We start from the raw sequence: 23,246 nt of genomic DNA on the forward strand, positions 1-23,246 counted from the left end.
GTTTCGATACTGTATGGTATAGCACTCAGTCTGTCAAACTTTATACCACTTACAAGGTCACAAACAAATCCTCTACAGAGAGTTATTTCTGTCAAGTTACCTGCCCAATTCCACATCCGTCAACAGCCACAGCGCACACAGCAAGAGCGTTTGAACAGCAAGCGTTTGCTTCTCACTCCTTGTTGTGCCTTGTTACTTTGGGTGCTTCAATCCAGCCATGGCAGCCAGGCCCGCAAACAACAATGCCAATGTCTTTCTTTACTTGTTTCACGTGCCAGCACACTAACCAAGATGACAACACCAAACAATGTTTCCCCTGCTGTCTGTCTCCCCAACCCAGATCAACCCAAGTTCTAGATTATATTACAAATTCAGCTTAGACCTTGATCAAAGATGCTACTTAGTCTTAGGGCTTTGTCCATGTTTTCAAAACCATCTAGAGGACTGCATTATTTTGAGTTACACTGTTGGAGCTAATTGCAGAATGTGATAGAACCACGGACAGGTGTTGAGTGAAACCCATTTACTGGTTCTTCAAGAAGACAAAGGAGAAAAAGTAAGGCAATACTGAACATTTTCTCTACTTGAACGTAGGGTTCCACATCTTTCCTCTGTTTGAGCAAGCTAAAACCAATTGTTTTGGATTGTTTGATTGACAGTCAAGCTAGATGACAGCCACAATGATGCTGAACAGTTGGTCTATGATTGTTATGTACTTTTGTCTATGCCTTTACATCTTCTTCTGTCTTGCAAAGATGAATGATTTGTAGTGCCAACACGTAAACTTTCTGTGTCGTTTGTCTTGTGTGAACAATACATCTTCTAGCCAAATGAACAATGCCTGCAGTGGGGAAGAAAAAAAATGGAAGAAGAGGTCAATGATGACAAAATGCGCAAAAAAAAAAAAAAAAAAAAAAAAAAAAATCAGTTGTGTTGCATCTCCTTACACTGGAATGATATATTCGAAACAGGCCCAGTCACTGATTCACTCTTGAATTACCTCATTTCCTGGTTTCCCACCACCTCCCAGCATGCCTTTAGAACTCCTTGTGAGGTGACCCTCAACATTTAGCATGTAATTGCTCTCGACTGCACAATGACCCCTCTGATTTCTGCATAAATGTGTAGCAGCAGGCCATTGTAGTGTTTGACTTGGTTCAAGTCTGTACCTTTGTGTCATGACCATCTGTTGACCATTTGGAGCAGTATGCTCAGATGATAAAACGGTGCATTTTTCTCTTTTTCTTTTTTTTCTTCTTCTCTTTTTGTTTCTAACCTGGTGCTGAACAAATACATCTCAAAGGTGCTACCACTATCTGTGGACTGCAATGTCCACCTCGTGGCTTTCTAAGAGCATGGCCTTCCGGTTGACTGGGAGACTCTGCTTCCAAAAACTTGCAGACTTACAATGCTCGGGAACTAGCACCTCAACTCTACACAGTTTACAGCAGAACTCAACTCTCAATGGTGCCACTTTGATTTACCAACCTGCACAAAAACAACAGTTATTCTACGTTCATGTAATGTTTATCATTATGGTTTCAGCATAGATTTTGTTTTCCTATGATTCAATCTGCACTAGGGTTTCTTTTTTCTGCGAATGAAAATAGCAAATGACAAAAATGCATCATTTTGGCACACGCCCAGGAGCACAAAAGTAGGCTACTTCTGATAATGGAATTTGGGTAAAAAGTATAGAACGTGATTGCTGTGTTGTAAATTCCTGTCATCTCTATGTCCTTAACCTGTGTGTATCTATTTTTTGTTGTTACTGTAGAATTGGCTGTAATATTTTGTTAAAAAAAAAATGGATTTGATATTCCAATGATGCGACTATGGTTGTCATATTAATTGCTGCTGATTTTTGAAATTGTTATCAAAGGTGTTGGAAAATATTGCTTTGTTAAATATTCAATCAATTTCTAGATTGTGTTAGCTTGTTGGTGTATTTCACAAATCTATCAGGATACTCCCTAAGCTATATGATTTATCTGGGGTATTCCAAAAGTTGGCACAATGTCAGTAAGCAAACTATTTGCTACAAAGTGTAGCATCTCTATGAAAGTGTACTCATACAACCAATGTTGTGACTGAGAACATATAAGGAATGATTTCTTTGTTGTTGTTAAATATAAAATGTAAGTAAATTGTTTCATGGAATCCCCGTTCTTTAAAAAAAAAAAAAAAACGAAAAAAAAAAAAAAAAAAAAAGCAAACTGATGTCCAGTATTGTACCTACCCCCTATTTTGGGAACAATATGAATATTACTAATAACATATGGTGCTAAAGTTCTTTTTGTATGTTTTGGTTTTTAGATGAAAAGAGAAATATTATGCCGGAAAAATGTAATGTTAAGCCTTACTGTAGATTAATATATCAGACTGTTCATCCCAGAAGAGAAAAATAAATATAGTATTTGAAAGTGCAAAATATACCCTACTGTATTCACATGCACGTTTCACATTTTGTCAGATCAATAAGACGTGATATATGATGTAGGCCTACACATGTATGAGCCTTTTCTCAACTACGGTGTCCTATTGATGAGATAGTACCCACATGCCAAAAACACTTTTATTATCTTTTAATGTGTTGTCAAATTCAGGATATTACAACACCGTATCAGGGCCATTGTAGCAACAAAACAAAACAAAACAAACAAACAAACAAAAAAAGATGGAGCCGAGGAGGGAGAGTAATGTCCCAAGAAAAAAACCTCAGAATTTCTGAGATTAAAGTTGTACATTTATGAGAAAAAAAAAAAAAACAGAATCCTGAGATCAAAGTCACAAATTTGTGAGAAAAAAGTCACAAATTTATGAAAAAACTCGAAAATTCTGAGATTATAGAATAACAAATTTTCCGAGGAAAAAATTATTTTTCTGAGTTTTTCTTCTCATAAATTTGTTTTCTCATAAATTTACAATTTTAATCCCAGAATTTTTGAGTTTTTTCTCACATTTTTTTTTTTTTTTTTATCGCAAATTTACCACTTTAATCTCAGAGAATATCCAAGATTTTTCTCGCAAATTTACAGCTTTAATCTTGGAAAGTCCATTTTTTTTTCTTAGAATATTACCCTCTCCCCATCCCCCAGCTCTGTAATTTTTTTCTCCCTACAATGGCCCTAATATGCTGTCGTAAGATATATATGTACAGGGATAAAATGATTTCACTTAACCACTGGGTAACTGTCGAGGAATTGATTCCCTCAGATCTCCAGGCTGGAAAAATACTGAAAGTGTAGACTTAGACGTATGTAAAACATCCATTTTTGTTTAACTTGCAACATTTTGTACTGATTAACTATGAAAAAAAAATGCATGCGAAATGTCTTGTGCATAAAATTGTGAGACATGTTTAGTTACCAAAAAAAAAAAAAAAAAAAAAAAAAGGAAAAGAAAAAGAGACAAAGAGGGGCTGGGGTGTTATACGCCCATTTTTAACAAAATTATAATAAACAATTGTATTTTATCTCTCTAGTGGGACTTATTAATACATTAAATATGTATGATTTTAAAATATTGTAAAATATTTTCTAAAATATATAATTTTGGGATATACTGAAATGTGGCGATTTCTGAAGACATTATTTTGGTTACTGGTAATAATAATAAAAAAGGTTGAAATAATGTGATTTTAGCTTATTCTTAGAAAATGGAATAAGATGAGGTTTCAGAAAATGTTATTGGTGTTATTGGTGTATTATGATACGATAGCCCTATAAAACAAATGGGACATAAATGTAAATATTTAATAAAATATTGCACTTTAAAAAAGACATATTTGTTAATTTTGAAAAATAAAAGTATATAATTAGTGGTGTGGTTACAATGGCAGGTGTCGTAATGTGAGACTGCATTAGCTCTAAAGGCAGTGAACATGAACACGACAGTTTATTGAAAAGCCCATACTACTATCATATGTGGATTAAAAATCTCCCCAGTCAAATTGTTAAAAAGCTATAGTTTAATCACAATAATTAAAAATGTAGGATAATAACAGTAAAAACTGAGGATAATCATGAACTGCAATCTGTCTCTGTCAACAAACACAAATAAATCAGTAATTTGCAAAGTGTTTTAGAGACAAATTCTATTCAGCAAAGCAGAATAGAAAAAGTCAGAAAAAAAGAGAAAGCAAAGGAAACAATATGAACAGTTACAAAAGAATAAAAAGAGCAATTTAAACCCAACACAAATAAATATTAAATAGGCACTAGCTTGCTGAAATATTAACCCACTCTTTTTGTGTCTGTTTGTTGTTGTTGATTTTTTATTATTATTTATAAAATATTAATGTTACATGAGTTTGAATTTGTTAATTAAAGCTCTCTGTGGTTCAGGGTTAGAATCTCTCCTCCAAAAGTTGTGGATTTTCTTATGCCAACTTTGAAGTCAATTTGTCTGGAGGAGAGACCAGGGATGGTTGCAACATTTTTTTCTCAACACTCAGTCCCAGTATCACAGAATTCTTGAATTGATAAGAATTAAAAATTGAGACCACACCACAAAATATGCATCTAAATAAGTTTATTGCACAATGCACATGTTGGTTCACCAAGAATCAAAAGAACTCACCATAGACTTTAAAATTACTTTAAGAATAACTGCATCCACAATAATGAGCTGTTGTTGAGACTGGTAAAACTCTCGAGGAACGTTCTTCTGAACATATGCACTAGGCTGAAAGAAGAACAACGTCGTGTTTGTATTTTGCCCTTGACAGCCATTGTTCAGCTAGCAGCATGGTTGTTTGTATGACGGCATGTTAGGGCCACTGTGCGTGTTATGGAGCTGTGGGAGGGGAGGTAATATTCTGAGAAAAAACCTCAGAATTTCTGAGATTAAAGTAGTAAATTTAAGAGAAAAAAACGACATTTCTGAGATTATAAAGTTATAAATTTCAGAGAAAAAAATTACTTGGAAAAATATTTTTTCTTTTACTTTTAGGCCAAGGAAGCACATGGCTTGACTTTGCGTGGCTGGATCAGACACACACTGCAAACAATGCTGCCTGCAGCTGATGACATCAAACTCTACTTTGCAATGGGATTTAGTTAGAAGGAGATCCTGCTGATTTTAGCCCAGAATCACAACATTGTTTTCTTTTGTACAGGCCCAAGTCACAGCAATGTCTCTTCAAAGTCCAGATGCTGTTGAGAAGATTGTGATTCTGGTCTCAAACCACCAGGATTTCCTTCTGACTGAATCCCACAACAGACGAAAAACTAGTTTTCCTCTTCATATAGGTGGCTCCTCACTGCAGAGACTGATGCTGTTAATTACAAAGTATTTTAGTAAAGAAACATCAGTTGATAGATTTCAAGGCCAAACTGCACCTAACCTGATGTCCGCACTGTCGTGAGTGTGTGTCTTGAAGTAGCAGGAGACAGTGTGACACATCTGCTCTGTTGTCTTTACAACATGACAGCTGAGGCAGAGCCGCTCTGCTGCCACCCAGCAGCCGCTCGTTGATCCTTTGCTGTTCTGCTGTGCAAAGCATGCTGGACCACAGTTCAACGCCCAAAATGGCGGCAGGATTGAAAAGTTTTGGATGTTTTGTCCGAGTTTGTTTTCTTTCCGGACTGTTTCTTTCGCTGTTATAACGACACTCAAGCATGACCTTTAAACACCGAACACATAACCGCGGTGAAGAAATACAGGTGTTCGTTGTTGCCCTCGAGGAATAATGCTAAAATCAAGGAGACGTTTTGTTATCAGCTCAAATTTAGGCATCACTTTCCCAATGCTAGGCTAGCTAGCAAGCTAACTACAGTTAGATAGCGCTAAGTACAGCAGACAGACTTTTGCACAGGTCAGGAGCTATTCGCCAGTTATGCCGCTTCTCCGCAAACCCCCAGTGCTGAACGGAATATGAAGAAGAGAATCGTTACATAGAAATGGAGGATGATGTGAAAAAAGTGAAAAAGGTAAGCTGGGCGAGTGACATGCTAGTGGGATGGCTACTGTTAGCATGCTATCATGGTGTTTACTTAGCATTTTGCTAGCTGTCTTCATTTGTGTTCATACAGGTTGCTCCTTGGTTAGCGGGTAGTGATGGAGCACTGCCTACATAACAATAAGTGTACTAACAGTTAATAGCTTCATTACTCTGGTCGATATGGCTAATCCACACGTAAGCCTAGTGAGCAAGCGAGTTATTTTCTGTTATGTTAATCACGGGTCACTGACTTTGAACCAGTGTTGTTGTTTAGAATTATGCTTAACATTTCTTAACTAAACTACACTCACATATGTTCGGATGCAATGGACGTCCAGCTTTAGAAGATGCAGTTAAGAGGAAGTCCTTAAGTTAACTGTGATCATTTTGCCATTTCATTATCAGATGTAATTTTGTAGTTTGACAGGATTGAGATAGTATGATGCAGGAAGAGTGGACGTGTTCTCATAGAGATCATGGAAGCGCAGCCAGGCTGCCTGGAGTCATATACTCTCATTGTAATGGGCAGGCGTGGGTGCTGGAGGACTTGTTTGCTCACCATCGGCTGTCACAGGCAGCGGTCATCAGTGTCACTCATGGTACGGGGGTCAGCACTTCATAGTTGTGCCTGCCAACCCCCTCCCACACACTCATATACTCTTCTGAACTAGCCTGTTAGAGATGACAACTGATCTTCCACATCCTGATGCATAGCCCACTAAAGCCTTTATCTTACTTTCCTGTTATGTGGAAAGAAGTGTTTTGATTTATCTTGGAAGGGGGAAGCTGTACTGTATTTTCCTTCTGTGCCTCTGCAGTAGAAGGAAGGGCAGGGTCCATCAGCTCTAGGCAGGATGTGACGTTGACAGTCTCCCTGTTTTAGTACCATGACAAGAACTGAAATGTCTGGGGCTGACACCTATACTGCAATTATTGTCATTTTTCAGTATTAATAACAGATTTGTTAGCCCCCTCCTGTCACCAAAGGAAACTTGGGAGGAAATGTAATCATAGCTTTTTTCAGCAAGTTGTTTATGGCAAACCTATACTTGTGCCAGTAATAATAACTTATTTGTAATGTTAATTGGTTTGCTCTGTTGTGGGTAAGGAAAATCTTTAAACAAAGCTCCTTTGTATGGTTGATTGGTTGTGTTTACCAGTGCTTACCAGGCAGTGACACAACAGCAGTTCAACATATCAACCCTATGCTGAAGTTTAGTGAAGATCATTGTCTTCCTGTTCATTATTAGTGAGAATTAACACACACAATGGAGAGTTTTTGGTTATTTCTGTAAATTTTCTATGCTAATAACAGAAGTGTTAGTTCCCATCAAATGCCTTCCTCTGTCATGAAAGGAAACTTTAGAGGAACCATAATGATAGTTTTGCTCTGGTTGATTATGAAGCCAGTGCTTGTGCCAGCAATGGTAACCCCATGGTTTTTGTAATGTAATGTTAGTTAGTTTGCTCTGATATGGTTAAGGGAAACCTTTAAACATTATAGTGTAAAAAACGAAGCTGTTTTGTATGGTTGTCTAGCTGTGTTTGCTAGGGCTGAATGATACATTGGTATCATATTGTTATCTAAATATGAGGATGTGCAATATTAATATCTCAAAAGGCAACAGTATAATATGGACAATATGAAATTTAGGGTTAGGGTTAGCCTAAGACAGTGATTGATCTGTTCTGATCAAAAACGTGAAGTAACTGCATTTTCTACCTCCAGTTGGTGTTAGTATGCTGTTTTTTGAAGAATGCTTAATTTTCACTGTTGCTACACTTAAAAATGTCAAATAAGTTTGAATCTATAGTCACATCGTATATCATATCGTTATTGAGATATTTAGCATCAATATCGAGGTATGAAATTTTGTCCAAAAGGTGCAGCCCTTGTGTTTACCAGTGCTTACCCAGGCAGTGGCCCAACAGCAATTCAACATATCCACCCTACTGTGCAGTTTAGTGAAGATCATTGTTTTCCCATTCCTCCACAGTGCTAATTAGCTCACACAATGAGCAGTTTTTCAACAAACAAACAAAAAATGAACCCTTTGCTGCCAGTGTTTTAGCGATGTTGGTGCTAGAATAAACTCAGGAAGTTTATACACTTAACCCTAACTGTCCAGGGGTTGTGATCATCTGTACAGGAAGCATTGTAAGCATTGGATACATGTTCTCATTTGTCCCACTTGGTGGGGATGTTGTGTAGAATTTGGCCCAAGATTCTTTTTTTTTAATTCAAAGCACAGAGATTTGTTGATTTCAAATTGTTAATCCAAATCTCTGGATGGGAAAAAGGTATTTTTTAAAGAAAAGACATAAGACAGAGAACACAACAGAGAAACTGAAACTGAAATCATGACCCAGAAACTTAAATACAAACCAAACTTTGGTTAATAGAGCCATTACACCCTTACTATCAACAATTCACTTTAATTTTTCTATCAAACTAATGACGGGTTGCCAGATTTTCTGATAGATTCCCTCTCTCTTTGGCATATTATATCTAATTTTTTCTAGCTTAAATGTAATACATTTCCTAATTCCTTGAGCTACATATCAAACATTGGAACCTTTTCAGATTTCCAGAGAGTAGCAGCAGCTGTCTGGCAAGTAGTGTGGATTGAGAGAGGGCCTGAGCTTCATACCTATCCTTCACTCTACCTGACTTAGCTGCCCCAAATAGTGCAGTCAGTGGGGCAGGGAACTCCCCATTAAAGCTGTCGCAAAAAAGTCAAACATATGACACCAAAAAGTGTGTAACCTGTGGCATTTAAAAAAAAAAAGGTGAGAAGTAGTTCCTTGGTCTTTTGAAAATTTCATGTAGAGGGTGAACTTTCTTTTTAATGTAATTTGTGTAATTTAGTGGGCCAGAACAATCCGTACACACCTTTAAATTGTATCAAAGTATGCCTAGCATTTATTGAACTACAGTGAATCTTTCCCATGCTGGTTGCCCACACTTCATCTGCAATTTTGATACCCATTTCTTTCTGCTAGTCCCCCCTAAATGGTTTTGACTATGGATTATTTGAATTTTGGAGAATGTCACAGAAATAAGACACAGCACCTTCAGTGTAAGTCTTGATTCATTGTTTTGATCATTATAATATAGTATACTTCCTTTTTTGTGCACAGCTCACTCATAAACAGTGCACACCTCTAGCCATGATTAGGCTATATTTTGTAAATTTTGTTCTGTTTTTTTCACTTTGTAGATTGTTAACATGACCTGATGTGAATGCTGACTATGTTTTCCTTTGTTTGAGCACTGGTCCACACTCTCAATCCTAGTTTGCTACATATAGGGGTGATTTTTTTTTTTTTCCAGAATTATTGTTGATCATTTGAATGGTTGAATACCATTCTCTATTAGTAAAATCGGAGATGGATATCACAACACGAAGGAGACAGATCCTTCTCTATGTTTCTTTGCTTAGTCTAAAAACCCTTGTCAATCTTATGGCTATTTACCATAATGCCGAGGGGTCACCTGTGGTGCGAGGGAGAGTCTCGCATTTCACCAGGAAGGGCCATGAAATGTTAATGCACTCGTCCTTTGCCAGAGTCCTGCAGCTATGCACTGTTAAATAATGCACTGGTCATAGGTTGAGCTGTTCCACGGAATCAAAAGTATGGGATCATATGCCTGGACTGGACATCAAGAGAGAACCAAATTATCAGTATGGTAGAAAAGTCTAACTTGTCTTGTTGTTTACACTGCGTGGCTGTATTTAGTGTATCACAGCCTTAAGTGAAAGTGATTGCAGTCTGCCCTCTTGTCTCACATCAAAATCTGTATTACAGTTTGCAGAACAGCAAGAGAAGTCTGCTGCAGGGTTTCAAGTGTTTCTGTATTCAAAGCATTAAGGTGCTTGTCATCACAGGAAGTTGGTGGTTGGTCCCCTTCCTGTTCTGGTGTCTCAGCTAAGAGAGCCTGAGACGCCTCCCTCCCTTTGTGCGGGGGTCACACCCTCAGCGCACACACAGACTGTATTTGATCCTATGTGTCACTTAAGAGTTGGCAGCTGACACTAAGGACTGTGTGTGAGTGGAGGCAACAGGTGACAAGTAGCCAGTAGTGAGGGGGAAAGCGTCTGTGGCCAAGCACCAGCTGTGTGCTTGCTGTTGAATAGGCAGTTCTTCCATCGTGAGGTTTCATGGAGAACGAGGTAGGCTCTGAGTGTTTGAACATGTTTGTTACTGTGCATAGGCCTACCATCACTGATAAAAATTCAGTTCTTGAAAGCTTTGTAAAGCTGGTGCCTTGTATCTCATTGTGTTTAGTGACTTAAGTGAATCAAGTTCTAAAGTCAATACAGAGTTATTTTTTTCTATGGACCGTTGGAGAAAGAAAATAGATTGCTCTTTTTTCCTGAGATATTTGTGGTAGCTGTGGCAGCTGATTCTTTTAGTGTATTTTGATTTTTAGATGTGATTCTTTATCTTTTCAGTGTTTTCTACTTATTGAAAACTATGTGGTTTTGGTGGGTTGTGTGTGTATTTAATGGTGAACAGGCAGGGTGAACGTTTCTGCATTTGCTCTGCACTTCTGCACGCACATCTGTGTGTTGGCCAGTTTTACACTTCACTGATACTTTACAAGTGTCAGGTTCCTGTTTATAAACACCACTGCCAAAATGTGTGAGTTTGGCTTAACATGTAAGATTTTAAGTTTCATTTTCATAGCTGAGAGCACATTACTGTCTGGTGTAACAGAACATAACGTGATGTGAAACTGCTAAACTAGATCAGCTGCATCTATACATTAACCCAACTTTTTAAAGTTTTGGTGGCGTTACGCAACAGATGAGTCTGCCAATGAGAGCCATGCTGCCTTCAACCCCTTCCTCCGGCCTCCGCCATGATTGCAGAAGCATTTTTTTTCTTCTAACGCTAATGATGACATTTGGACCACATATATTGGGTAACTCAAAAAAGCCATGTAGCTCACTTTGTGGTAACTGGAACTACCTAAAGGGTTGGGGAAAGCAGGATCAGCAGAAATTCTAAAGCATTAAGCCCACAGTCATCATCGCTATGATATGTATATAGGGTCTGCAGGTCTTTTTAAAATGTCTGAAAATGGCTTCAGTTTAATTTTACAAATATTCGTCCTTAACATATTATTTTCTCTGCATTTCTGAAATGCTACACTTACCTTTGGAAATGGCCATGGTCATTCTATACATCATTCCAATTCACTTAATGTATATACACTATAGTACTGGGCTTCCTCCACATTATACCTACAGGAGCTTTTCTGACCTCCCATTCTAAATCCATAGGCATCAGTATGGAATTGGTCCCCCCCTTTGCAGCTAGAACAGCTTCCACTCCTCTGGGAAGGCTTTCTACACGATTTTGGAGTGTGTCTGTGGCAATTTTTGCCCGTTCATCCAGAATGTCAGACACTGATGTTGGACCAGAGGGCACGGCTCGCAATTTCCATTCTAGTTCATCCCAAAGGTGTTGGATGGGGTTGAGGTCAGGGCTCTGTGTGGGCCAGTCAAGTTCTTCCACACCAAACGCAGCCAGCTATGCCTTTATGGACGTTGGACCTTACATATGTATCTATCTCTATATCTATATCTACATCTATGTCTGCATATGTATGCATACTTATAAAACGTGCATTGAACCAACTAGTTAATAACCCACATTTATTATTTATTATGTTGCATTAATTAAAAAAAATCTTAAATTTTCTTAAAAAGCATAACATTTAACTCTGATATCTCTAGACACCCTGATAGTAATGGGTTTTCTTTTGTATGTGTGTGTGAGAGAGAGAGGGATCTTTTAGCTGATGTTTCAGTTGGCTTTCTGCTTTGCCAACCTTTTGGACTGATGTCATCTTTGTGTTTATGGGCATGAATTGAATCATGTAATGAGGAACTAATTATAGGCTCTTACAGAGGATCAGAGACCGCTGATGATTTATGTAATTTAGATTTATAAGCTGTGCATACAGACTGAGTCTGAGATGTTTTGAGTTATGAAAGGGGGGCTGGCAAAAAAAAGAAGCATAAATTGAGGCTGCTAGGATTTCCACACCAACAACAAACTTAATGCTCTCAACTACCCTCTCTTCTTCTTTATCCATTAGCCTGGTATCGTGTCTCCATTCAAGCGTGTCTTCCTGAAAGGAGAGAAGGGGAGGGACAAAAAAACCCAGGAGAAGGCCACTGAGCGCAGAGCTCTCCATACCTTCTCCCTCTCCCAGCCTGACCACCGCATTGATCCCGACATCCTGCTTAATGACTACATTGAGAAGGAGGTCAAAGTGAGTAATGACTCTCAGAGATCCATAAACCCCTTCTCGTAGACTTAACATGTAGTAGTAAGTTAGTCAAAAAGAATAAATGAAAAAACAATCCTGTTTCAGTTTCTGTTTTACTGTTTACAGCCTGTGCTTGACTCTATCCATCGTATGCTTCTAGGCAGCATGTGTGCTGCCTTCCCACTTCCCACTGTTTTTTGCCCTCTCTGTAACGATAGTTTTATTACAATGAGCTAGATCCTTGTATGCTTTGTCTATTGAGTGGTTTGGTTTGGTATCTTTGCTATGAAGCCCAGCAATCGAAAATACAGATATGTCAAGCTTATGTGAATAGTGAATGCTAATGCTCAGCGCTTGCATTTTTATCAATCCTGATTCAAAGTTGAGTGCATGTTCTGTCCTGTTCAGTACTTGGGGCAGCTGACATCAGTTCCAGGATACTTGAACCCATCGAGTCGGACAGAGGTCCTTCAGCTCATAGACAATGCAAGGGTAAGCACTGATCTTGACCATTTGTGTTGCTGGCATGTTGCTTCATCATAATGAATGGTATAGATAAGGCCCAGTTGCTCTAGTTGGAGGGAAAAAAACAAATGCTTGAATGAATACTTGTTATCTTTGGTGAGTTGGCATATCAAAGTTTTTTTCTCATCTTATACTGCACTGTCTCCCAGAAGTCACATCAGTTGGCAGGCCAGCTGACATCAGAGCAGGATGCAGTGGTGAGCCTGTCGGCGTACAATATCAAGCTTGTATGGCGCGACGGAGAGGATATCATCCTGAGAGTGCCCATTCACGACATTGCTGCTGTGTCCTACATCAGGGACGACTCACTGCACCTTGTGGTGCTCAAAACAGGTACCCAGCTTAGGGGACAGCCATGTTTGCTCTCTCATCCAAGACTTTGCCTTAAGATGCAGGACAAAAATTATAAAAAGAAATCGCCAAAAAAAGACTTGCAGGATGACGGTTACCAAAAATACTCATGAGCCCATGTGACTTTTTCTCTCACCTTCACTGGTAAATAAATTTTTATTGGATATGTGTGAGTACCTGCTGGGAATGGTGAGGGTAATGCAAGGTTTACCATTTAGGATTCACACTTTTGATGTTTGACAACATTCAAAAGGATGTGTATCCTTAGAAGTCTTAGTATTTGTTTGTTATTAACAATTTGTGATGGTAAAAGCCATAGAACTGACCTTAATAAATAATAATAATAATAATAAATAAATTATTATTATTTCAGCTTTAGATTTGACAATTGTAATCATAAAATGTTAGCACGTCAGCAAGACCACAGAGGTGCAGTGATATTAATTTTCTCAAATCTCTAATCATTGGGTCTATTCATTGAGAAAAATGTGTATTCCTACTTTGCAAGAAAGACTAAAGTTCTGAATAGTCATTTGGCTAGAATAGAAAAAAATAGGAATAATCAAATCTGACATTCTAATTTTTTTTTACCCCTGCTTTTCAGCCCAGGAGTCGGGTGGCTCTCCCTGTCCCAGCTCATGTCCTGATCTCAACAAGTCCCAGACCCTCAGCTCCTTATCGGAGAGCGGAGCTGTACTCGTGGAAGTTTGCTGCCTACTCGTGCTGGCCGTCGAGAACAAGGTATTTATGTTCATAGAAAGGCACGTTCTCACCACACATATGTGGACCAATTTAAGTAAAAACAATGCGGTTCAAAATTGGGTGCTCACCAAAAAACTGCACTGACATCACCTCAAAATGCAACTGTTGGACCTCTTCAAGTGAATAGGCCTCAGAAGTTCTGTTATTATCTGTCTCTGATTTGTTAGCATTTTCAGGACCTCTGGATCATAAAATGGATCATATGCAGGAGAAATTAATGCAGTTTTCAAGCAGAGCCTTCAAAATAATTTGTAACATTTGTTTGTACATGAAAAATAAAGATTTGTGTTCATTTATATCATAAAATGATTTGTGTAATTAAAAAAAAAAAAACACATTTCTAACAGCTCAGTGGCCTAGTTAGCCATCTGCAATGACCCATCACAGAATTATGTTTCACACAGGGCGTATCGAGTGGCATGTGCACAAATAAATCCACCTTTAAGTTTTATAGAAGTTATATTTAATTTTCAAACAGGTATTTTTATACCTCAGAGGCAAGATCAAATATTGCAATGTAAAATTTAGCAAGCCGAATAACGCCGGTTAAAGGTCACCCAGCTGTGATTAGGGCTGCCACAAACGATTATTCTGATAATCGACACAACACCGATTATTTTTGCGATTCCTCGATTAATCAGATTGTACGTAAATTGCAGATTATTGCACCAGCATGCAGCTTCTATTGTTTTACCATGATTCGCTTCCTTCCATCCTGAAGTGTTTAAGTTATGTGCTAACTAAAAATAAAAAAAAAAATAAAGACAGTTAAGATGGTAATTCAATTGAACTTTTAATGAACTTTGCAATATTAACATTAAATAAAAAAAATAGTATCAAAAATAAATACTTGTAAACATACCGTATTGACCCGCATTAAAGACGACCCCTCTTTTTCAAGACCCTTTTTTGGAAAAATAGGCCACTTTTTATATGGACAAAATCTTGTTTGAATAAAAAAGCCACTGGTCGGCATCAGGTGGGCCGGCCTCAGCACCGGCCAGTACCGCGCCCACTGACAGGTGAGCAGTGCACACAGACTGCCATAAATACCTTTCATTATGAATCAACCTTTGTTCATACACGGCTGCAGCAGCACAACAGACAATGACACAGACAACATGGTTGATTATTCACTGCGCAATGCGGCCTTTAGCCGGTAATCGCGGCATCAGGCGAGCCTACCTACTGGTTTACATATGCAACAATACATGTGTATTTGCTTAGACCCCCAATATTAGACGAGGGCGTTTTTTCAGGGCATTTTCAATGGAAAATATCGTCTTATATTCGGATGAATACGGTATTTCACTCAGCTAACTAGCCAACTAGCTTACCGAGATGATGGTCCCTCTTCGTCATCCTCTTCGGCAGCCAACATGCTTTCGTTTCAAATGCTGGTGCATGACAGTCGTGCTGCCATGATATGCCAGCTCTGCCTTGCCAATTTTGCATTTCACAGTCTTCCCGTTAATATTTTGGGTAAAATGGTCCCAAGCTGTGGACCATAGTCGCCGCTGACTCGATGAGCGCTACTGCGCATCTGCGTCAAGGACAGAAGGCAAACATGACAGCCGAAGGTACAGCGGCAGTTTCGAGCGAAAAACAAAGCTTTAAAAAAAAAAAAAAAAAACGATTACATCGATTACTAAATTAGTCGCCGACTATTTTGATTGTCGACGTCATCGCGATTAATCAATTAATTGTGGCAGCCCTAGCTGTAATGTATGTAATGTGCGCGGCAGTGTTGGGTTTTTGTTAGCAAAATTATTATTTCAGTTGGAAAGCGGTAGCAGAATTCTGTGAATCTAGTCCCAGAGGGAAATGTGCAGATAAAAACATCCATAAAATAGGATGTTTTCATTTAAATCAGTCTGTGACAGGGATGATGATGTGAAGACCCCATGGATTTTCTCTGTAGAGAAAATGCATTTGACATGGAAATGGCTGATCTGACACTACAGGTGTTTGTGTGCCATTTAACACGCTTATTTTACAATATTACAAAAACTAAAAATGAGATAGAAAATTAATGAATTTCAACACAGCTAGACTGACAACTTAACACCTGTTAACAAGGCTCTTTTCAGTCATTGCTATTTATAAAGTGAACATATCTTCAAGACTAACCAAGCCAGAAGTGTTGTAACAGCTTGTTTTGTAGTCAGCAGTGGCAGTAAAATTGTGGCAAGTCTCCTTGACCTTTCAGTGCCAGTACAGTCTAGTAGAACAGAATTGAGGTTACTGGTATACATAGAAGAAAGCTGTAAATTATTCCCTGCACTTGGCAGGGTGCAGCTGATTTGGTCTCCTTTTCCAGGTTGTCAAACTAATGCAGCCATCATGTCAGTAAAAAACCTTAATCACAGTACCATCCTCAGCTAGTTGCTGCTAAATGATGTGTGCATTGTTAATCACTGTGCTTGTTGGTCTTTCAGGCAGCAGCGGAGGAGCTTTGTCTCCTGCTCAGCCAGGTCTTTCAGATTGTTTACACGGAGTCCACCATCGACTTCCTGGACAGAGCCATTTTTGACGGAGCCACTACGCCTACCAGGCACCTCTCTCTGTACAGCGGTAAGAAAAGGACAAGACTGTCAAGATTGGACAACTGCAAAGTAATCAGTCATTTGGGTGGTTGGTTGGTTTGAGTTATTTATTGATCAGGACACAACAAATACTGCCCAGGGGAATGTTAGTAGTACTTTTCATTAGTGTGGAGAGCGTGGACACAAATTTCATATATGATTAATCTTGTTTCATTTTTTCAAATAAGTGTAATACCTGTGTTTGCAACATTTGATTTGATGTAATGTAGTTGACCCAACTAGTATCTCCACTAATTACAGGGTATTCCCACTTTATTATCAGTTATTATAAATTAATTACTCTGTATTTTATTTACAAAGAAAACAATAATTATAATAATTTAACAAGCATAAATAGCATATTCATGCAGTCCTAGGTAGTGTGAACACTATAATTGGAATATATCTGGATCATTATAAATGGTATATGTGTACTGTATAATAAGAGAAAACAAAAGGATTAAAAGTGCCCCCTCTAGCATGGCAAATGGCACATAGCATCAGTGTCAGTCTTCACAAACGTAAACAAACAAACAACCGAGTATCAGTTTTATTTCGTTGTTTTTGTTTTGTTTTGTTTGTTTGTTTTTTTTTTTAATTCTCAGTCTTATACCTGGATAAGGGGCCATGTGATGGACATGCCATTTAAGAGTAGCCCTATTATGCAGATGAGGGTCCAGAATGTTTTATATTCTTTATTTTCAAAACACACCATGGACGTTTGTGCTCTGGTTGAAATCTTGAAGTTTCACAACTTTTTGTCATAAAACAGTTATCATCCTACCATCTGAACCTATCATTATGCACCTCTCTATTTCTGTAGACGACTCCTCCAGCAAAGTAGACGTTAAGGAGGCCTTCGAAGCAGAGGCCAGCACATTGTAAGTAACAGCTGAGAAATCCAGACTTGCTGTTGCAGGCACACAGGAAGAGTCACTATTTGTCACTATTACCTGAACATGTTACTTTTCAAAATCAGTGTGTGATTTTGTACCGTTGCACTGTGACCAAGCCCAAAAGGAATCTGCTGACTCATAAACCACTGGCTATTATATCCACACAACTCTTTCTCTACTAGTAGGTCAGCATTCATAAAACCCAGATTTTCCACAGATTGACAGCCAAAAATCCACAGACTGACAGCCAAAAATCCTCAGTGTTACAGCCAGAAATACTGCAGTAATATCTGCAGATTACATTTGGGCTTGCTTAGGACTGTAATTAAGCTCGTATGAAATGCACACTTAATTAAGCATAAATCAGCCACATGAGCTATGCTTTCCTCTGTCAGTTCATTCCAGGGCTCTCTGGAGGCAGAGGGGAACTCTCCCTCGGCCTCCAGCCCGACATCCCCCCAGACCAAGACGGCCAGCGAGGGAGAGCTCAGTACCACTGCTGCAGAGCTGCTGCAGGACTACATGACCACGGTATGACAACTCACTATCTTACTGAAAATATCTTAATAGTTATGAAAGAGTCAGTCTTGCCTGGATACAGTCTTGTAGATTATGTATTGTAAGACTATGTCACCTTATGGTACATGCGTGTATGAGAGCGAGAGTGTGTGTGTGCATGTATGTGTGTGTCCGTGTGTATCTGTCTGGATACGCATATTCAAAAAGTAGATAAATATTTGAAGTTCATAATTGCATGCTATGCAGAATTGTAAATTCCAGTGTTCCTAAATTTTCTGTCACATCTTTGAAATTCAACACATATAAACAGCCCAGCCATTTGTATGTGTTGAGATATGTATTTTGGAATTCGGAAGTGCAGTGTGACATGAAACGAGCCAACAAATAACAGAAGTGAAACTTAGTGCTTTCCAACTGTAAAGGTTCCACAGAGAGACAATATACTCCTGATATTCTGATATTCCAATATGTGCAGTTCAGGAAGGCCCTCCCCCAAAATCCGTTTAGTATTTTAGTCATATCAGAACAAGCACGTTTATCCTTGTGGTAAACCCAAAAGATTGACAAGTTCAGATAAAAACACAAGACATAGGTGCAATAAATCAACAACTGTGAGAAACCCTGCCTGTCCTTGTGCATATTTTTTGTCTTTCAAGGTCCACACATGGTGTCACAAGACAGTTTGAAGAAGAAAGAAAGAAGAAAGATGTAGAAAAGTTTGTGAAGGCTGTGACACTGAAGTGGTCATAATTATTCAATGGAACTGAAGGCAATAGTAATTTCTGTTCATCTCCTCTTTCCTTTTCCTTCCCAGCTGCGGACCAAGCTGTCATCTCAGGAGATCCAGCAGTTTGCTACTCTGCTGCATGAATACCGCAATGGTGCCTCCATCCATGAGTTCTGTATTAACCTGCGACAACTCTACGGGGACAGCAGGAAGTTCCTCCTACTTGGTACAACCCCTATTTTTGTCTTCACAGCTGTTGCTGGGTGCACCATTTTTTTTTTTTTTTATGGCTGATACCAGTTGTTTTTCTAATCAGCTAATCTCCAGTCTAATCACAAATGTCCATTTTGCCTAGCTGCCCTATCTGTGTGGAGAAATCACAAGTTTCAAGAAGTTAGTAGAAGTAGTACATGAAGTTTTTAAGGCAGTCAGTCAAGTCTTAAGTTTTATGTAGCTCAGAACAATTGCAAGGTGCTTTGCATTAACGAGCTGCAACTAATGATGATTTTCATTATTGTTTAATCTGTCAATTATTTTCCCAATTATTAGATTAGTTTGGTATTTCCTGTGTTTATTGCACTTAAGCACTTTCATGTGAAGCACTTTGGTGTGGCTCAGCCATCTGTAAATGTGCTATAGAAATAAACTTGACTTTGACTTTGACTTTGACTAAAATGTAAAAAAAAAAATGGTGAAAAATGTGATGTCCCCAAATATCTTGATATGTCCTAACCAACAGTTCACAGCCCAAAAACATTTAGTTTACTGCCATAGAGGAGTAAAGGAACTAGAAAATATTCATATTTGAGAAGTTTGCAATTTTTCCTTTTAAATGGCTCAAAACAATTAACTGATCAAAATAGTTGGAGATTAATTTAATAGTACAGTTATTCAACTAATTGTTGCAGCCCTGTCACGTTAAAAATCTTTAAACTGTTGCATCCCTGCTTGCATGTAGGTAGCTTTGAAAGAGAGGGATGTGAGGAATGTATTTAGTCATATTTATAGTACAGTAGGGGGCAAGTCCATGAATGGATTTGAAAAACAGTTGAAGAACCTTCAAATCTTGTACAAAAGAACTGGTAACCACTGCATGGTTTTAAAACAGGAGTAATGTTTGCTCTCTTCCTGACCCTTGTTAAACTGTTAAAACTCTACCCGCAGGATTTTGTACAGTTTGTAGCTGCCCTGTGGTCTTGTTGGAAAGTCCACAAAGAAGTAGTCAAGCCCACAGGTCAGGAAAATATGTATTGAAATAGGTTAAAGTGCACAAGTCCCTCAACATTGATGAAGCAGTCAAGAGGAAATACATCGTGTCTGTTACAAGATATGTCAGTCCTGGTGTTTGTTACCTTGTGTCAGAAAGCCATGGCAAATGTATCTCATTTGGATGAGGGTATTACCTCACTCTCAACAGTAGTGTTAGGCGTGATCACACAGTGGATGAGAGTAAATATTCAGGCAAGTATGTATCAAGTTGAGTTGCAGCTTAGACTTTCTTTAAGGTTCTACTCCATTTAGGTCTAGCAGAGCCATGATCCTAGTATTGTTCATGCTATGAAAGGCTCTCTGGAAAGGCTCTGATCCACTGAAATGAACAGAACCTTAATTAATGTCATCAGTAACACCTGTTCATGTCAAAATGGCCACTGGGAAAAAGGTCTATTGAAGTTTTTACTTTTTGACTGGGCAAAAATCCTTGCTCAGCCTTGATGGGTCAGTTGATTTGGAATGTTTATCGGCTGATAAAGATCAATCAAGATCAAGAGTTAATCATGCCCACTTTGGCCAGTCGGTGTGAAAAAATTCACCAGTAAGACACCCAACTAGACAAAATGGGGAGAAAACTGCCATCCAACTCTCTTGGCTCTCTTAATTAAAATTCAGTTACTAATAATTGACTCATGATTCTTGTGCAGGACTGCGTCCCTTCATACCAGAGAAGGATAGTCAGCACTTTGAGAATTTCCTCGAGACCATCGGTGTCAAGGATGGCCGAGGTATCATCACAGACAGCTTCGGTCGCTACCGCCGCACTGCCAGCTCCGCCTCCGATTCTACCACCAATGGCAACGGAGCAGCAGGAGGGAGTTGTGACAGCGGGGGCTCAGATGAAGGCCAGGGGGTGTCTGAGGGTGATGAATGGGACCGCATGATCACTGATATCAGTAATGACATTGAAGCACTTGGCTGCAGTATGGACCAGGAGGGAGTCACGCCCTGACACCGTGAGTAAAGGGAGGTGTTTTCCAACAGCTGAGGACATGGAATGGCAGCCACTTGTTAAGATGCTGCTGTGGCCAGCAGGCATGACCTGAATGGATTAGGTGAAGGTGGTCCTTGGCACTGATCTTATTTTAGTTTTAACATTTGTTTTCCCTCTAATTGTCAAGAGGATGACCCACTGTCAGTGAGGATATGTTCAAGCTACCGCCACAAAGTCAACAAATATGTTTATGCAGAGCCTGTAGACGACATGCAATCAGTTTGGGCTTGTGGAGTTGCTGCATTTCAAACTCATTCATAGCCTCTGTCAATTTTTTAAGGTTTATATTATTTTGTATTCATTTATTGGCAGTATCTGCCACTGCTGTCAACAATGTAGCGAAGGACTCTGAAGTCTTTCAGGGTATTTAAAGGTCTGTCTTGCATACCCTCCAAGACTAGAGTATGCACCAAAGGACTATGTATATGTTATGAAAAATGAAGACCGAGGCTGTACTGTTGTATGCTTTTTGTATTCCCATAGGTCAATCATCCCCCAGGAGAACGTTGTTCTTTATTTACTTCACATCTGTTGTGTTGCTGTGAGAGTGGAACTTTTGTCTATATATTTTTTTCATATGATTTGTGTACTGGTTTGTTTTACACTAGCAGTTGTTATCAGTGTTTACTCATTTATGTATTTTGCCCCATTTAGACTGACCAAGGAAATGCTGTAAAACAGATAAATCTCATTCACCTACAGCAGTTAAGTGGGGACCAGATTTGACAAAGCCAGTTAGTTAATGGCTGATGGAATATTTTTTTTTTTTTTTCATGCAGGTCATCTTGTTGTGTTGTATGACATGACTGTAGATTCCCCAACTATCTGTCATTGTGCCTTTACACTGCAGTACTGCTGCCAAGTGTCTGTCAAGACAGACTTGGAATTATGAACTGTAAGTACAGTTTATGAGCGAATCATGGTTATTAAATAACAACTACTTTACAAATGTGTGTTGGTGTCATGTAAAATTACTAGCATCATGATGTTTCTCAAAGATTTGCTCGGGATCTTGTGACAGGAGAGCTCAGTAGAGCTGCATGATGATTGTAAAAAAAAAAAAATCACAATCTCAGTTGATACATAAATGCAATATCATTTCTAATGACAACAATTCCCTTGCTCCTGTTCTATGCATTCAGGTCACGCTGCGTTCACGTGTTGACTTCCTCACTTGAGGAAAATCCCATTTGCTGTATCAGTCACATAGACAATGTAACGCCAAACACGCTATTTAACATTCATGCAGACAACTCAGTCAGTGTTCTCTCATCTCTCTCCCTCGCTCCCAGCTCACCACTGTCAGTCTCCGTTACTATGGCAACCTGACATGGCACCTGTAGGACTAACTGGAAGGAAGCAGTCAGAAACAGCCTACTCAGAGGAGTCAAAGCCTGAAAGTTTTCGCAAAAGAAAGCAGAAATAAAAAAGGAACGACACAGTAGAAGACCCCAGTGGCAATGGCAAGAATGATGTTGGGCTGATACCGAAAAAAGGAACACACTTCGAATTCCAGTGTGTGGAACAGTTTTAGGTTTAAACCTGACAATGATGTACAAGGAGTCATAATTTGCATGTAATGACTTGGCATCATCGCAGCACTGCAAGGTTACACTATGAATCTCTATAACTGCTTCAAACTTCACCATAAAATCTAATGAGTTTGCAATGAAGAACAAACAAGCCTCATCACAAAATCCAGGCCACTAGACCACATAAACCTCAAACGCAGATGTTACACTGCATCGCCATATGCACTGTATGATTAAGTGTTGTAAAATAAGAGAGGAAAACAGAGAAGGCATTTTTTTGTAACAAGTTTAAGTCAAGCACTTTGGTGTGTTGTGTCATCTGTTTACAGGCCTGACTAGATGGTAAGTATCTCACTTTTTTTTTTTTTTTTCCACTTGAACACCTAAGAGTACATTAAATGTTCTTCTGGAAAAGTAAGAATCATGATCTCAATATCTTGAGAGAAAAATCGCAATTCACATTTCAGCAAGAATCATGCAGGCCTAGCAGAGGTGGGACCATGTCATTGTTTAGCAAGTCCCAAATAAGTCTCAAGTTCTGGAATTCAGCTCCCAAGTCAAGGCAAGTGAAGATTGACAAGTCCAAATCCTAAACTTTGAATTCTAAATAAGTTGTAATGTGCTCTTTACCAAACTCTATTTAATAATTTAGTTTTCCTCTGCCTGCCTTGTATATGCAAACTATTACACATGACTATTACACAACTCACTTTCTCCCTCTCTCTCTTCACCACACATGTACACACAGTTTACATAGGCTATCTGTGTGGAAACATTGTTTGGCTAATGCTCGCCATGCATCAGTGACAGATACCTATCGTTAGACCTGACCTGGTGATTGGTTTGATAAGAT

General features: G+C 38.8%; 1 protein-coding gene across 2 annotated transcripts; it reads left to right on the top strand.

Moving 5' to 3' along the window:
• Positions 1-5,500: 5,500 nt before the first annotated feature.
• ccm2 (CCM2 scaffold protein) lies at positions 5,501-21,804 on the top strand. Of its 2 annotated transcripts, none has more exons than XM_030047720.1 (10): positions 5,501-5,933; positions 12,057-12,233; positions 12,639-12,722; positions 12,905-13,088; positions 13,711-13,847; positions 16,307-16,442; positions 17,277-17,334; positions 17,745-17,880; positions 18,683-18,821; positions 20,515-21,804. In XM_030047720.1, the coding sequence occupies exons 1-10, from the start codon at positions 5,904-5,906 to the stop codon at positions 20,817-20,819; spliced, it is 1,386 nt and encodes a 461-aa protein (XP_029903580.1). In that variant the 5' UTR covers positions 5,501-5,903; the 3' UTR covers positions 20,820-21,804. The 2 variants fall into 2 exon arrangements, with proteins under 2 accessions (XP_029903580.1, XP_029903581.1); XM_030047721.1 differs by lacking the exon at positions 5,501-5,933 and adding an exon at positions 9,996-10,119.
• Positions 21,805-23,246: the final 1,442 nt, after the last annotated feature.

This window comes from Myripristis murdjan, chromosome 24 (assembly GCF_902150065.1).
Source record: "Myripristis murdjan chromosome 24, fMyrMur1.1, whole genome shotgun sequence".
Taxonomy (NCBI): domain Eukaryota; kingdom Metazoa; phylum Chordata; class Actinopteri; order Holocentriformes; family Holocentridae; genus Myripristis; species Myripristis murdjan.